A 17,949-nucleotide genomic window follows, 5' to 3' on the forward strand; every position below is an offset into this window, starting at 1 on the left:
AAAAAAAAAAGAGCAGAAAAAGAAAAAGAAAAGCAGCTCCACCCCAGAGCCGAGCTGCAGAGCAGCTGCATTTCACCCCTATCTGTGTCCTTGCTCCGCCGCATGCGGAGGCCTTTGCCTGCCGCGCTATCTGCCCCAGCCAGGCGGCTGCTCAGCCAAGTTAGCGCTCGGGAGCCTCGGAACCCACCCTGGGATACGCTTCCTCCTGGACAATGTGGACAAAGGAGAGAGCTCCTGCATGGAGCACCCAGCTTGCCCATGCACAGYGCCCTGCGCCTGGCATGGGCTGGGGAATCGGCGGCTGCAGGAGAAAAGATGTTCTGTGAAGGCAGATTTGATCCTGTTCTTGAAGGCTGATAATTGTGCAGAATGAAAGACCTTTTTTTCTCATCCTCTTTGCAAAAGCCAGACAGGGAAGTTYGCAAAAGCCCACGTAGGAACATGAAGGGAGGCCGGAGCCGAAGGAGACAAAGCCCCGTGCTCAGCACCCTGCACGGGACGGGGYTGACAGGCAGATCTGGCTGGAAACCGCCCCGCAGAGCAAAGAAAGGGGTGGTATCTGTCCTCACTGCACAGCAAGGACAAGAGGAAGAGAAAAGGCAAACAGGGAATTAGACAAAGCTTCCTCAGAGGCARATAAGAGGTTTGAGGGGGAGCTGGAAATTACGATGCATGTAGAGGAACTCTACTGTGACAGCAGAACCAACCAGCTTCTACTATAGGTCTGCTCCACTGAGGGGAAGGCTGCTTTTCTCTGCCTTTCCAAAAACTTGCACTTGATAGACAACTGYAGCACCTTCTTGTGTCCTTTGCCCAGTAAGAGGACCCTGGGGAAAGGAACAGTCAAAGCAGCTGCTGCAGGGAAGGGATCAGGGAATAAGACAGGGCAGGTTTACAAGGGGGGGAAAGCCTGGTCAAATCTGGGAGTTCGTTTAGGAAAGAAGAGCACGCAGACCTGCACCCGCAGCAATGCAAGGTCAGCGCCTTTGTGGTCAAATTAAAGTTACGGAGGCTTTAGATTCAAGGAGATTTAAGGATACTACATAAAATGTAGTATTCCGTTGGAGCGCACGCTGGGGGCTGCATCGTAGCCACTTCTGCTTGGCCGTACCTGGGCACGCTACACGGCCAAACAATTATGCAAGCAGCCACAGGAACTGCAAAGGTGACCTCAGTGAAGCTGTGTTTCATCCAGAACAGCTACCACCACTGAAGTATGACAGCGGGGGTAAATCTATCCCTGTTTGTTTTCCTGACGTCTTAATAGGTTTATAAAAATTCCAGACCCTGAATCACTCTCCAAACATCTCCTGGACTTCCCCTTAACACGGTGAGCAAGGCTCGCTAAGACTCACTTTTACATGTCTCCTTCTTCAAACTCTCTCCCAAAACACGGCACAAGCACCTGGCTGCCGCAGGCAGCTGCAMTTACCCCTTCCGAGCCCCGTCCCCTTCCTGAGAGAGATGAGCAGGTCTCCTCTGCTCCGAATCAATTTRAGAGTCCCACATTTCAAGCTGCATAATGTTATAGACCCAAAGAGCCTGGCTAAGGAAGACTGTCTGAGTATGCCTGGATGGATAGGCTGAGCGAACATGTTTTAGGGAACTACTCTTGCTTAGCTGCAGCAAAGACGTGAAGATCCAACCTGCACAAGTTGCAGGCAGTCATTCTGTTGTCTGCTGCACAACGCGTAAGCAAGTCACACGTGGAAAAAGTACCACAACAAGCTGGCCATATGCCCTGTCCTCTTCCACCTCCTTCCCCAAAACCTACTATGTWGGGAGCAAGAGGAGAGCACTAAGCCAGAGGCTACTAAGCACTGGAGAAGGCGCTGCAACCTGTGCGCCGGTGGCTCGCGGCGCCCGCTGCCCTCCGCCTGGCCAGCGCTTCACATMTGCTCGAGCAGGTGCTTCCTGGCACAGCGGCCCGTCCGTTGCAGCGGTCTCGGCAAGCGAGCGGACTCCTCCTCTTCGGCAGTCTCTCCAGACAAGGTACCCTGCGCTCCCTCTCGGTTCTATTTCGGATGCTCTTGGGCACTTTCAGCACATGACCTCACGTTGCTGCTCAGCGTGGACTACCCAACCCTGCATGTCTTCCAGGCTGTTGCTGACATCACTCTTTGCATTACCCCTCGCTTGGTAATCRAGGCCTCTTCCTTGTTCCTTAGCACGGCTACTGCAAGTTGTACTTCCCACTGYGTATGTGGTATCCTTAATAAGGCCACAGTGCGTACTGCGAGACTCCCAGCTTAATCCTAGGATAAGTACAGGCAGCCATGGGTAATTTCATGGGAAGAATCACAGGGAACATCTACAGCTCATTTATGCACAGGGGCAGACCTTCCCCTGGTCACGCTGCCAGCACTGTCTGCACCTCTGGAAGCGACTGTATCCTATACGAATAACTACACACTCCGTGGAACATAATTGCACAGAGACACGCTGCTCTCCACAACATTTATCACCTTAACCTTTAATCTACACTTGTGTAGTAACATTTATAAAGGCAAAACCTCCATTTCAGAGCTGCTGGCTTTAAGTCTGTTAACAGCGTGACGAAGGGGCACAGTCATGCATACGTTTTTTAAAAGGTAAATGGTAAGTTTACAAGTTCAAACACCATTCTGCTGGCTTTCCAGGCAGGAACGGTCAAGGCTGTAACACCTTGATTTCAGTACAAATCAAATACTTCTGAAGTGTACTTGTGTACACTTCCAAAAATGTAACATTTTTTTCCCCCACAAAGAACAGGTAAAGAGAGTGTTAATCATCTTCCACTGCTCCCAACCAAATGGTCTGGGAACAATGTGAAAATTCAAGTCCTTCACACCCCTTAAGCAGATGGAAGCTTCATTTGGAGGAAGGCAGAGCTGTGAAAAGAAGGGAGGGGAGAGCAAGGGACGTCTGCTGTGACAAGCTGCAGCCAAGTCCAGCCTTACTTTGAAAGCAGAGGTAGTTTTTTTTTTTTTTTTTCCCCCTCCGAGACGCACAAATTCTTCTTCATGACACTTATGGGTATGTTTCTTTCTTGGGGGGCCTCTCCACACTCATGACGTTCTCATTTGCTGGGGACAGAAGTGGCTTCACAAAGCTCAAGATATCACCCCAGTCTTGCAAAGAACCCATCCCTTTGCTCAAACACTGCAGAAACGTGGTGGGGAGGCTGCATGGTCTTACCATGCTGGCCATGTTCAATTCAAACAACCSTTCCCCAAAGTGGCTTGTCCTACAGAGGCAAAGCTTCATGAATTTTCATTGTTGATATTATCTGAAGTGTGATTAGGCCAAAAATGCTTGAACAAACCGTCTATCTAATGTCTTGTGCTAAAACTGAGGCTAGCAAGGCTTGAAGACACGATGCAATTTCTGCTCTAAACCAGTCACCAAAACATACCCACAGGACGCCTGAGCAGGTCTTTKGAACAGAGAGCTGCACATGTCACTTCCCGCCCGCGGTTAGGAGGCTCTGCAGCCGTGTTGGGGCACMCGGTGATTGGGAGACGCCATGGAGAGGGCTGCACAAAGCTGGAACATGGCCCGAGCCGCAGAAGCGCAAAGGAACCCGCAGCCCGGGGCGGCGCGTGTCAGCACGGACACGGCGGGACGAAGCAGGTGGCAGGGCCCCGGCGTCGCTGACAGGGTCACCAGGATTCCCTCCCAGGACTGTCCTCAGCGGGACATGCTGCTCTTCTGCCTTACATGYAGCATGTGAGAGGGAGTTCCCGTGCTGGGGATACCCTCCTGTCCCCACACACACGTGTGAAAATAAAGCCAGAATCACGCTCACATGCATCTACTCCACGTGACAGTGGCAATGATTTGTGTTCTTATCAAGGCAACATCTGATTTTGGTACATCCCTTCAAGTGTCACTACAAGCATCTGAGAGAAAAATCTGCCTTTTTTTTGCTTCCATCACCTACAATATAGGTCTGATAGGTCACCAGATGAGTGTTAAGCACCCCGTTGTGCAGAGAGCTTTAGGAGCCGTGCAGCAGGCAGAAATGCTGCTCCAAAAGGGCTGCCAGGAGCACAGGTTCCCCAGAGATAAGGGCCACATTCCTAGCAGCCAGGGGACCCGAGAACTGCATGAGAAGAGGCAGTGGGTGATGGCTGGAAGGACTGCATGAATTAATGCACGGTTGGAAGGACTGCATGAATTAATGCACATACCTCCTAATTAGGCATAGCACTCTCTCGCCACCGCCATGGATACCAAGTGTAAATGCAGCACCTCATGGCAGCTGGAGGCCGCGTGGATGTGGGGACTACACTTTGGTTTTCAGTTTACAGAGCTCCCCTCGTGCACACTACCCAAATCCTAACACAACGTCCCCCCTTTCAGCAACTCTCTGGAACTGGCCCCTTAGGTGCCAAGCATTAACAACTGCTGAACATAACAGTTTTCCGTGCAGTCTGGTTCAATGGCTACAAGTATAATTTCTAGTTATTTTGCAATCATTCAACTGAGCTGGAACTCCAAATCTTTGCAACAAAGTCACGTGAAACTACTAAGTGGGCTTAGAAATGCATCTACAGTGTCTCTGAATGACCCATCCAATTTTCTTATTCAAATGATACAAGCCCATCAAAATTTCTTATTCAAATTCCTCTTGTGCCTTTCTTTCTTGGGAAGTCCCAGCAATATTTACATTAAAACTTTAACAGAGGATTCTAAAAGCCCGACTTTGAACCTTCAGATCACACTGGTACCAGTTTTGTGCTTCTGCAATTTTTCACTAGAAGCAAAAATAGTCTTTTATGAGCACAGCTCCTGGTAYTGCTGTATTCAGTGAATGCTGCACTTCTCATACAGGCCTACTCTGCCTTTGCAAACTATGCGCCAGCAAACTGTACCTAATAGAGCTGATCTAACGATCATGCAAAGATACCATCAAGCTAGGAATCCACAGCCTGAAAGCTGGGCTCTGCTTATGTTAACTCCCACAAAAACGAACACAGTTAAGTCTTCTTTCAACTGCACTGCATGTGTCAGCAACTCTACACCACCTTTAGCCTGGCAGAAGAAAAAAAGCAGGGGAAGAGAGGAAGGGAAATGGTTTATTATTGTTGAAGCTATCTTGTGTGTTCACAAACTGCCAAAGGCTGCTTTTGTAGCCTTTACTTTACTTTTTCTACCTTCTAATACTTTGCTATAAACCTTGAAAGCTATATATATATATATATATATATATATATGTATATGTATATCTCCAAAAGATTTGCTATGCACCTATGGGAAACCTGAAGTTCCAAGCGAAATACATAAGCCATGGAGGGGAAGAGAGTCCGGACAAGCCTGACTACACCTTAAGCTCATATCTTATTATGAAGCATCTCCAGTGCAAGAAGTTTCCAGAATAAATAATCTACTGTTATGATGCCTTTTTCAAAAAAAAAAAAAAAGAAACCCTATGAGTCACATAAATACACTTTCACACATTTAGAAATGTCAGTATAGCTATATGCATAGGCAACATACTGATTAATAAATTGAGAACACACATTAGAGACACAAAAGCTGTTTGATGCAAATGTGTATAGCTAGTTTTTGTTTTGGTTTTTAGTGTTAAGAGCATAACACTGTAAAAACCCAAAATATTTCAGCTGAAATGTTTCCACCAAGTGATTGTTTCATCTCTGCATTAGTTGCCTTTAAAATTCACATTAATGTTGCTTTCTTCTCTTTTTTTTTTTTTCCAACAGATAATATACACAAGTCACTTTGCCCCGCCTCAGTTTCTCGCTTTGAGTAATAGCGCCTGATAGCACATTCAGGGTGTTTTTCATTCACTGCCAGCTATTATAAAATACAACAGAACTAAAATACACATTTGTCTTCCACCTCAAATTTGCAATTTCTTCAGTTAGAAAAGTTGAACGGTTTAGTTTGTGCAGTTCCATATTCTCTGAATTGCCCTCAGCAACAAAGGACAGTTGTAAAGATGGACACAAACATACACACATACATGAAACTCTGCATTTAAATTAATACTAAATTCAAAACCTGCATATTTAATACTGAAAACCGTCTCTGAAGATATCAGCTGCTACAGAATGCATYGACAAATCACACATACAGAAGACAAGCTTTTCCTGGCTTTTTTATGCTTTGAAAAGTGCTCTTTGGAAAGGAAAGGCCAAGTCAATGGACAGATTAGTGCTCCAACAGAGCCAACTTCTACAGAGTGTCGTTAAGGCAAGGCACTAAGGGGTTTTTTTTTTGTGTGGTTTCTTGTTTGTTTGTTCATTTTAGATTTCAAAGGTCATACTTACATATGAGAGAGCTTCAGGACTGATATTAGCAACTTGGGCAAACCTACGGGCTGTCAGTTATTTTGTTTGAAGCAGGGCAGAGCAAGAAAGGAGACAGGAAAAATTAAATGCAGAACAAGTCGGCTAGTGTCAAAGCCACAGCTGAGAAGCCTCCTCACGCTAAGGCCCAACAAAACCCCCAGCGCTGCCTGTTCCCCCCGGAGACCTGTCCTGCTGCAGACAGGCGCGCGGTGCATCCGGCGCGGCCGCCTGTCACTCACAGCCGCTGAAGCTGCACGGCTGGTAAATGGGAAGCCCAGCGGCAGGAGGAGGATTCACCTTCACCCTCTGCTCCGCCTGCTTCCTGCCAGGACAGCACCGGGAATCGCAGAGGTGCCACCCTCCTGTGCAGCCTGCACAGCAGAGCTGCTCTCCTCTGGGCAAACCCCAAAGCCTCAGCATCAGTAAATTCAAAAGCAGCCAAGACAGAGTCCACTCATACTCCTCGCGTCCAGCTCTCACTTCTCAGCTTCTGCAACCTTCCTATACCTTTATGGGGGGAGAATGGAGCAAGGAAAGAGGAATCCACAGCTGGGGCAAAAAAGAAAGAATCAGGCACTTCTGCACTGCAAATATTAAAGGAAACAACCACTGACACTTGTGCTACCAACTCAATTCACACTTAGAGATGTATTGCTAATGTAGACAGCATGGGCTTTTCATAGCCTGGGCAAGGTAAAACCATATTTATAACTTGTTACAGTACCAAAATATTTTTTTAATGCAAGTCACTAAAAAGACTGCACCAGTTTAAGCTCTCCACTGTTACTGCACACATCACAGGGAGGAACTAGCTTGGGGAACAGTCCTTTTATTTGTGTTTTTCATCTAAAACAACTCTATGTACAAAGGCTTGCACTGCATTTCCCTTTAGTGCTAAGACCTACAGAAAAAAACAGAGAAATCAGGCCATCAAGTGAGTTTTAAAAGGCAGCAGAGAGCTACAGGAGTGTAGGAAATACCCAGGGTTACTGTCAGCATGCTATCACTGCCACAATTTTGAGCTGATAAAACTCCTTTTAGAAGCAGCATTAAATCCTCAGGCTAAATCGAGTGGCATGCAGCTGTAAACCACAGAGGATGAGGTTTTGTGCACAATTTCAAAACCCTACCCCTGTGTCACACAGCTGAGAAAAGGGTTAATTGGGARTTTGTTTTACATTCTTTGCGTATTACTCATGAGTTGCGCTTTCTACTATACAAATGGGGGGAAAAAACCCAAAGACCTGCCCAGATGATCATCTCCTCTGTTTTATTACTAGGATTGGATGAGTTGGGAGGAAACCTATATAAAATAACTGTACCTGGCCAGTTCCAAGCAGGCACGTATTTTTAACCTAAACTAATATTAGRAGTAAGATAAACAAAGTGATGAAGGCTATGGTAAATGCACTATTGTAAGTGACCCTTAAAGGCAATGGGATACAAAGCTGAAATACCTGGTCAAGGCAGGACGCTGATGCAGAGTTGAGATGCACTCAACTCTAACTGTTCAAAGCACRGCAAAATAAGCACTGAAACTTCACACTTCTCAGCAATGCTAAATTCACACAGAAATGGAGAACTAAAAAAAAAAAAGTGAAATAGCTCCTATACTACCCACTTTGAGGCATCTTAATTATACAATTTTGTTAATTGTTATGCATATTGTTTAACACCTCAAAGCAGCCAGTTACCTTACATTGTTCTAAGCAATTTTCTTYACAAATATTTTACTAGCTATCTCAAATTACAAAATATTAATGTAAGCTCAGAGTCAACATTTTCCTGTCTGTGATTTACAGAAGAAAAAGTTTCTTTTATGTAGTCAGCTCTCAACAGCACACGCTAAATGCAAGATGCAGCACACAGCAYGGGCACACAGGAGGCAGAGGCACTGAGACAACTTAATTCACCTATATTTGTGCAAGGAGAGAATTTTTTTCCCCCAGAATGTATTTATACTAACTTTGAAACATGAAAACAACACAGGATCCCCACGGGACACACGATAAATACTGCATTATCCGGCCAGGTACAGACTAATAAAGACAATTTGCAGAACTACTCTGCTCACGTTGAAATACTTATTAAAATRCATGAATAAATTAAATATCAGCATCAGAATCGCTTCTACAACTCAGTTTCAGTCATTTCACCAAAAGCACTAGCTCAATTTGAAAAGACTTTAACGACAAATTAAACATATAATGTCTTCAGACAGCTAGCTGTCCAAAACGTACTTAATTCTCCATGACAAACAGCGTATGTCTGTACCTGTAATTGAGAGTTTTAGCAAAACTATTGTAAATAGAACAGCATTCCAAATTGACACTTCCCTTCCAGTACAAAACCAGAAGTATTTAGCCTTAAAATAAGCATGAGGACATTTGCTACGGAGAGGACAAACACATTTAACTCATTGCTGGAATTGAAGGCTAACAGGTAAAAAACGACGCCTCAGATAAGCTTTATTTCACGACCAACTCCTTTGGCCTAGATTTCCTAATCCCAAACCGCTCTGGATCACCAAGGAACAGCAAAACCACCCAAACCAAGGCACTTTCAACTCTACCCTGCAGGAAGTCAGCACTGGGGGRGAATGAACAAAAGCTACGCAGGGAAAAATAAAATCAAATAAAACGTTCTACCTCTTTCTGAGAGGCTTTGGACAACGTCTTTACAGCCGGGGTGTGTAAATAAACGCCGAAACCCCCTTTGGTGGGAATGGCATAGATTAATCGGTTTAAAAAAAAAAAAAAAAAAGCTAAGAAATATATTTAAAAAAAAGAAAAAAAAAAAAAAAAAGGCAAGGGAAAGCGAGACCTACCTCCCGCAGGGCCCTGCCCAGGAAGGCGTATTCAGCTCGTCAGGAAGGCGCTGCCTCCCTGCGGAAGCTGCCGCGGGAGCCCCCGGCGCCGCGGCCCGGCCCCCCACCACATCAACGGCATGGAGCGCCATTAAAATACTGRATAATAACGAAAATGGGGGATTTKGGGGGAAAAGCGGCTGTTTTTTTAGCCCTCCTGGCTCCCGCGCYCGCCGGGGCCTCCTCCCTCCCTCCCTGCCCGCGCGCGCGGCCACCGCGGTGACAAAATGGCAGCCCCGGGCCCGTCATGTCGGAGCCGGCGCGCGGGGAAGGGAGGAGAAGGGAAAGGAGGGGGCGCCCCCGCCCCTCCAACGGTCCCAACGGCCGCTCCAACGGTCCCAACGGCGGCGCCGCGCCTCTCCCCCTCCTCCTCTCCCCCCCCCCCCGCCTCCCCTCAGGAAAACGCCCTCCCCGTCAGCGTCTCATGGCGCAGTTCGACACCAAAACACGGTGGCGGCTGCCGCCCGGCCCGCAGCGACACCCGGCCCGGCCCGGCTCGGCGGGGGCGCTCGGTAACGGCCGCCGCCCGCCCCGCCGCCCCTCGCCGGCGAAGGAAGGGAGGGAAAGGGAGGAGGAGGAAGGAGGAGGAAGGGGGGGGGGAAACATGGCGCCGCGTCCTACTTCGTGTGGACGGCGGCGCGGGGAGCGGTGACAGCGCGGCGGGCTGCGCGACCGCGCGGCGACGGGACGGGCTCGGCGGGAGCCGCTTTGTCCCTCGCCGCCAACAATGAGGCGCGTCGCGGAGCCGGGCGGCGGGAGCGCCCTCCTCCCGCTGCCCCGTCCTCCTCCTCCTCCTCGCCCACAGGAGTTTTTTAAAGTTTAAAGAGCGAGGTTACATAAATCTGCCCCTTTGGAGCGGGGGCAAAAAAATATATATATAAAAAAAATTAAACCCGCGCTTGCCGACGAGGTACGTTGCCCTCTCCCCGCCGCGGCGGAACCTCCCGTTCCCCGGCCATTATATAACGGCCCCCGCGGGCAGCGGGGCCGCCGCGGCCCCCGCGCCGCGCTCCGAGCGCCGCGAGTTCGAGTCCCGCCGGTGCCAGCGCGGCCCGCGTGTCCCCCCCTGCGCCCCCCCCCGTGCCCGTATCTGGGCACCCCCCGCCGCCTTGGACTATTTTTGTCCTAACAAAGTTTTTTTTTTTTTTTAAATTCCCCTCCTGCTTCTCATTTATTCAGGCCGGCGCCGCACAACAAGCTCAAGTGCAGCCGCGAGGAAGAGGAGTGGGGAAAAAATAAGAAAAAAAAAAGGGGGGGGGGGTGTTGGGGTTAAAAATAATAAAAAAGAGAACACCCCAAACAACCCCCACGCACGCACACGCGGCAGCCTTTTTGTGTGTGTGTATGTGTGTGTGTGTGGATGCAAGGGGAAAGTGCCTTTTTTTATTTATTTTGCATTTTTATTCAACCCTTAGCCTACGCGGCAGCGATAGCAGCTAAGAAGAAAAAAAAAAACTAAGCAATTGTTTAATTTTTTTCTTCTTTCTTTTACAAAAAAAAAAAGGGGGAGAAAAAGAGAGAGAGAGAGAGGAAAAAAAGATGTTCGGAGCATCTGGAGGGAGGCAGAGAAAGGGCGCGTTCATGAGGACTACAAAGTTACAAATATGGCTCCCCAGTCTCTGCTCCTGCTCGCCGCAACGGAGCGGGGCCGCACGCGGCGCGGGGCCCTCCGCCGCTCGCCCGCCGCCTCCTGCGCGGCGCCCACCACAAATATTTGCGAACTAAACACGCCGGAGAGGAGCAGCAACTTATTTTTTTATTTAATGCGCCGCGAGACGGCCCCCCCTCCCCCTTTAAGGCGACCCCCCCTCCTCCTCCTCCTCCTCCTGCCCTCCCGGTTCCCCCCATCAGGGTCGCGCCGAGGCGGGCGGGGGGCGGCCCGCGGTGCCCCCCGGGACCCGCGGCGGGGCGCGGGTCGGTACCTCAAGGGCAGCGGCGGCCCCCGCGCCGCCGGGGCCACCCCCGCGGGCACCCCCGGGCCCTGCCCGGCGCGCCGATGCACCCCGCTTCACCACCCGCCTCACACCCGGTCCACTCCAGAAAAAAAATCAGTAATTAATTTTAAAAATATATTAAAATGTGGGGTGGATTTTTTTTTTTTTTTTTTGCATTGCTTACATCTGAGGGCGTCCTGTTCCGCAGCTCTAAGTGGATCCTTTTCTTCATGTCCATGGCCGCGGCTGGCGGGAGACGCTCGCTGTCGCCGGCCCCGCTCCGTGCACCGACACCGACCCCGCTGCGGACCCCCCCGCCGCCACCGGGAGGGACTCGGAGGGCGCAACCAGCTCCGCTCGGGATCCCCGGCGCCGCGCCGCGCACTAACCTGATCGCCGCGGAGGCGGGCGCTGCGGCCTGACGGACACCCGCCTCCGCCAACCGCCGCGCCGCTAGAGCCGCCGGGGCGGGGCGCAGGGGCGGCGGGAGCCAATGGGAGCGCGGCGAAGGCGGCCAGGGGGAGAGCCCGCCGCGGAGCGGAGGATCATTCCGTGCTGGTGGCTGCTGGCGAAGGAGCGGCGGCCGCTCCGCGGGCGCGGTGGCGGCGCGCGCTCCCTCCGCGCCTCCCTCCCGCCCTTCCGCGGCCGCGGGGGGAGGCGCCGAGGCGCGGGGCGGGCGCGCAGGGGCGCCAAGGCGGGGGGGAAGGGCGGGAAGAGGCGGCCGCCGCCATGGTTGGTGAGGGGCGGCGGCGGCAAGGCRCCGCTTCGCCTCTTTGTCTCGGCTGCGGGAGGAAAACCGTGAGGAAAAGTCGGGTTTTTTGAGGGGGGGAAAGAGCCTCGTGGGGGAAAAGGCTTCGCTGGGGGGGAAGGAGGGCGYGGAGCGGAGCCTCGCGGGGGAGCCCAGCCCTGACGCCCCCGCTGGGGCGGCTCGGCCTCGCTGCCCGCCGCCGAGCAGGCCTCGGGGGCGCCGAGGGCACTGAAATCCCCCCAGATCCCTTCGTCTTAAGCGAAGCTCTGAGGGGTCGCTGCTAGAGAAGGGGAAAAAAAAAAAAAAAAAAAAAAAAAAAAAAAAAAAAAAAAAAAGAAAAGAAAAAGGGGGGGGGGGGGGAAAAAAAAATGGCCTTCTCCTCAAAACACTCCTGGTGGTGGGTCAGGGTTCCCGTGTTTTGCCCCGTTTTACCTGGGCTTGCAGATGAACTGTAGCGTGGTTGGCAGCAAAGTTGGGAGAAAGGTCGGGCTGGAAACAAGGGTAAGTTGTGGTTGGTTTCGCAGGTGTTTTGCAACAGGGTAATGAKTTTTTGGGCTGTTTTAGGGCCTCTTTTGACTTGGCCGTTGGGTTTCTGTGTTGTTGTTGGCATGTTTTGCGGCTTCGTCGGAACAAAGATTGGGGCAATGGGTTTAAAACATAGAGGCTGCAAAGTGTTTAGGACCTCTGGATTAATATATGCTTTATTTTACTCTGTGTTAACTTCTTTTCAGGTGTGAACAGCAGTGACCCTTGGGCTGAGGCTTCAGGAAAAGAAAGTTTGGGCTGGAGGTTTTAGTGGCACAGGTGAAAACTTTTGGAAAAGAGCTTTTTGTTGGGGAATCAAGTATAAGAATTAACTACTGCAGCATCATTTAAAAAGAAAAAGGGTTATGAAAACACAGAAGTGTTTGCATTTCATTTCTCAATTGAGAACGAGTTGTAAGTTCAAGTTATATTTGAGTGTATACTTGTATAAAGCTGTAAATTGTCTTCCAAAATACTGAGTGAAGCTTACTGGAGGAAAAAAAAAATTAAAGGTCTTGATTTCCCCATGCATGTGCACAGTACTCTTTTATTACAGGAATTTTAGAAGTCTTGAAAACTGTTGTGAGAACCAGTATGAAAGGAAATGTTCCAAAGGCTAATATCTAAGCAAGCTATTGTGGTGGTAAATGCATTTTAAGTAACTTTTTTTTTATGGGTTCAGCTTTCTTAAAATACTTATTTTTAAATCTCTGGTCAGTAAGTTAGTTGTTAGATTTTGGATAAAGAAAAAGTAAACTGGTGTAAAAGCCTGATAGGATTATGCTATTTAAATKAAGGATCCAATAAGATTATAATAGAGGAAGATACTGTTGCATCTTGACAAAGCAAGTTGCACTTTGTTGCGTAGTTGTTGTTATATATTTTCATGAATAAAGTTGTCAACTCTTATCTGTTATAGGCATTATTAATCAGCAAACACTCTCTACTAGCAAAAAGTATGCGATTCTGTCTTGTTGGAGTCTCAACAGCTGGGCAGTTCTCCTTATAGTGGTGGTAGGAAACTAGTTTTTTAGTTATCCCTGATTAGTCTTTCATTGGAAGGTAAAAATATTCTCCATTCTTATTCTTACTCATTCCAAGTTTTTGAACTGTGAGCTCAAAAAAGCTAATACTGAGAGTGTAAAATTTGTTTCAGTTAACGTTTGGTTCTGTACATGGCTCCCATACTTGTCCAATTTCTTCATTATTCAAAACAGTATATAAATAATTAGGTGGATGCTGAACTGTAAATGCAGCTTTGCATGTAGAAGCTGGTCATCGTGGTTCAGCATCCTGGGCCAAAATTATAATTATTTTGCTACCTAGTTCCATGAATTACATATGTATGTGTATATATATATACATTTTATATATATATATATGTAGAACATGAAACATTGCAAACTTGTATCAAGGCAAATTTTATAAGAAATCAGCTGCACCCTAAATAATAYGGGTCATGCTGTGGAAGCCAGTAGAATTTCTCATGTCAGAAACTTACTGGATAGTTGAACACTTGCAGTGAGCTCCTGACCCGCTTTTGTGCCTTAAGAGACATCATCTGATCTACAAAGGAGTATTCTTTGTTCCTACTGCGTGTAAACAGTGCATTCCTTCATTTTCTGTRTATGTTCCCTTCTTGTGCATGTAGATATGGTAACTGGAAGAGAAATTTCTGCTATTTAACTGCTGTTCTTCCCTGCCTTTAGCAGTGTAGCTGGATAACAGACTGCTAAGGGCAGTTTACAATGTTATTGATCCCGGGTATCAGGGAATGCTGGGGAAAAGGAACAAAAATGTGTATGGGGAAGCTGTAAGTTTACTGACAACTCAAAATTACACTCAGAGACCCTTAACATCAACATAACAGTGAAATAGGTTTTTTTAAAAAGAAAAATAAAAAGCTTAAGTGCTTGGGCARATAAGCACTGGAGTTGAGCACCATTTTAAGAGCCTTGGATGTTTGTACCGAGCCTTTGTCTCCACTTGCTTAAGAGTCTCCCAGGTCAATAGTGTTTAGCGCAGTACGAGCAGGAGGGTCAAATTTAGATCCAGGGATGTTCTTGTCTGCTGTTATTTGCTCAGAATTTTTGATGTAATCGGTCTTTGGGGGAATTGGACAAGCTCAAAAAAGTATAGTTTCTTTTTCTGACTTCTGGGACTGGTATGTAATTGTTCAGGCCTATGGAAGATTCTCATCGGTTTCTGCATTAATTGCTTGCAAATATGGCATAATTGTGTCACAGTGTTCTATTTTCTACTTAGGTTTCAAATAAGAGACTAATGTGTCGCTGGGAAGCTCATATAAGGAATGCGGAAGGGTTACTTAAAGCAATATATAGAATGGGAAAGAACTGCTTAAACTAGGTGGAGAAGGAATTAATTTCTTTATTGAGTGAGGTAATATACTGTAGTCAGTTCTTCAGGAATACTTTTAAACTTGCAAAATCACATATAAGGAGGGATTGGGATACTCTGCAATATTTTGATTGTCATCTTCCTGATCTTCCTGGCATTCCAGACGAAAACGTTGACCAAAAAAAAAAAAAAAACAAAGGAAAAGAAGAAATGTAGATGTGCTCTTTTTTCCTGGTCTATGAAAATAAACTGGTTGATTACCTGTTTGTAAGCCTTCTGCATTTTTTTTAAGGTTTTCTGAATTTTTTTTCAGTACTTTTTTTTTTCTTTTTTCTTCCTAGAGTCTGATGTCAAATATGTTTTAGGTTTCCTCACAAAACTGTTTGTTCTACTTCTTGTGTATTTAGGACAGTATTTGGATTTTTTCTTTAAACAGGTATACTGTACGCTGTCCCTTTTTGTGAAAGGAATACTCAGGAATATTTATTATGTGTATCCTGTGATGTTTCTAGGTAACCAAGTCATTCATATAAATTGGCAACAAATTTCCTTGTATTTCTCTTCTGAAGCATAAATCATTTTATTATTATGAAGACAAGCAGATGTCATCATAAATCAACACTTTTTCTATGGCTCTGATATATTATTATCATAAAGATTCCGCTACAGAGTTTAACCAGTGAAAAATAATTATGTAGTTACTGAAGAGCAACAGTTACAGACTTTTGTATACATATTACGTATTTTTCACCTAGCGTTCAGCCCTTTTTACTGCTCTTGGACTTCTGTGTGGTAGAATATAGTTTAAGTCTTACGGTTTAACTAAGACTTGTGAAAAACTTCTAGCAATATTTTACTGGTYCTATCTGTGGAAGGAGAGGGAGAATAAAATAAAATGTGCTTATAGCTTTTATACCATATGCGATGGTTAGGTTTTGATTCAGGCTAATCGAGTCTATATCTTTCTTGCAATTAAGAAGCACCTGCTGTAGAAATGGAGTCTTGTGCTAAACTTGTGTGTGTTCAAGTCTGACAGTTTAAGCAGTGAAGATGAGTGAGGACAGTTCTTGGGCAAGGGACTTGGAGAGGAATGTGATTCATAGGACACAGTTACCAGCGTCATCACCAGTGCAACTGCTGTAGTAACTTCTGCCAGTACTAAAGAAAAAATCTGTYGTGTCCAACGCTTTCTTGGTCGTGGGGTAAGTGCTAAAGACGGGAGCAGCAGAAGTGCAGTGTCTTGTTCCACTTGCCAGCCTCAAAGTGGTGCGAGCGAACAGAGCTGTTTCTGCTAAGTTTGCAGGGGACGTCAAAGCTGCACAGGGTTTCCTTGTGTTGGTCTGCACTAAAATTTTGGAGTTGGAGATTGCAAGATGTTTTGTATTTCATTGGCTTACAGAAAAATAGTAATGAAAGATTCAGGTGGACTGAWTTTTTCTGAAAATTAGTCAAATTTGGCAAATAAGTTCAAACAAGAAATAAAAACCCTCTAATAGTTATGTTACTTTGAATGCATAATCTTGTATTTCAGTAGTACAGTTATTTCTGTATTATAATAAATAGAAAGCATCATCACAAAGAAAAGGTGACAACTCGTATTTGTCTTTTTTTCAAATGTAAGCCAGACTTTTGAAGTATTAATATTTTTTTTCTGATTGTGTTGAGTGAAAGATTTTGGATGTGTTTCAGAATTTGAGGGTGAGATATCTGGAAGGAGGATATTCAAATGAAAAAAAAATATATTTTTGCATGGAGGGGATGAAGACTTTAGAAATATCCACCATAAAAAGCATTATCTTCTCACATTAACACACCATACATCACCAATATTCACTTTTCCAGCACGCAAGAGGTAAGTGCAATTTGTGCTTCAAGTACCCTGCCAAAGGTTATGTAACAGGTTAGCATCAGATGGGTCTGAATTTTGTAGGTGGAGCAAATCTGTTTGACTGTCTAGCCCCTACATCTGCACTAGCACCATAATGTTTCATCTGTGCAACAGAAATGTCCCGTGTAAATATTTGACTTTCTTCTTAGCTATTGAGAATATCATCCAGTCACTCACAGTTTGCTCAGTCATTTTGCTTTTGCCACTAGCAGTTGTGCAGTTTGTGACTTGCATTTTCCCATGGCATCWGTGACTGCCACCAGTTCTCACATTCCCGGATGCTTCTTCACCATGTCATCATTGCCCCTCTTCTGTGTTTTGTAGAGTCCTCTTACTTCCTCTGTTCCTCATTTTGCATAAGCACAAAACTAGTAAACCAGTAGTTCAGTTCCTACCTGGTTCTGTTTTCTGCTTCAATTTAAAATCTCACATCATCTTTCTGATGTTGTCTATGGGAATTGAGCATCAGTTCATGCATCACACAGTTAAATCGAGGGCCTCATCTTCTGCCAATGTTCCTTGATCARTGATATCTTGGTCACAGCAGATAAAGCAGCTTTATTGGCTTATCATGTAAATTCAAATCGTCTTCATCTTTGAAACAAGCCGCACTGTAATCGTAAGTAGGGCTGTCTAAACTCCCCTTTTCTTTCTATGCGAGCTCCCCAAAATGAGACCTTCACCCATCCACGCGTGTGGAGCTTGTGGCCTCTCACCGCCTGGTTGATCGCCCACTTGGCTATGCATTTCTATAGGTTTGGCAAATGTCGCCGTGTGTCACGTCTGTGCAGAGCAGTGCTGCACAGGGCGTTGTGCAAGGCAGCGGTTAGACTTCTCGTCCCTTTTTTGGTGCCCTGGCCTCGTGCTTTAAATGGGAAGTATTTCTCCTTGCCTCACACCCTGTACAGCCCTGTTGCTCCCAGCCTCTATTGCTCCCTGTCGTGTTCTGGCCTCTGCTGCAAGAGGAGCTTCCGTAAACAGCTCCTTCTCCTGCCTTTCTCCAATGGCCAAAAAAAGTCCCAACAACCAATTGCTGTTGTGCCTTTGGGACCGTCAGTGCTCTCTCCCTCTTTCCTTGGGTCTCCTTATCTGTCAGTTCTACTCTTGTAACTTACGTTTATCCCAGGATTTGGCATTAGACACGTGGTAGAACATGCACTTCTGCCATGCAGTTTGTGATAGAACATGCAGAAATGGAGCCCTGCATCCCAAGTATGGAAAGTCATCTGGTCCGTGCCCCCCTGCACGGCCGGCTGCACTTCCATGCTTCCTATTGGATGTGCCGGCTGTTCTTGGAGGCCTCTGGTGCGGGAGTTTCTGCTCTCCCGGAGTTT

General features: G+C 46.8%; 1 protein-coding gene across 1 annotated transcript in view; it reads right to left on the reverse strand.

Moving 5' to 3' along the window:
• ANP32A (acidic nuclear phosphoprotein 32 family member A) overlaps window positions 1–11,472 on the reverse strand; it is an 18,326-nt gene extending 6,854 nt beyond the window's left edge. The window contains exon 1 of the mRNA XM_026040535.1: window positions 11,281–11,472. Within this exon, the coding sequence (XP_025896320.1) occupies window positions 11,281–11,334 (54 nt within the window). The 5' untranslated portion in view covers window positions 11,335–11,472. The remainder of the gene's footprint in view (window positions 1–11,280) is intronic.
• Between the last annotated feature and the right edge of the window lie 6,477 nt (window positions 11,473–17,949).

Source organism: Nothoprocta perdicaria, unplaced genomic scaffold (genome assembly GCF_003342845.1).
Source record: "Nothoprocta perdicaria isolate Ctin4 unplaced genomic scaffold, notPer1 scaffold_26, whole genome shotgun sequence".
NCBI lineage: Eukaryota > Metazoa > Chordata > Aves > Tinamiformes > Tinamidae > Nothoprocta > Nothoprocta perdicaria.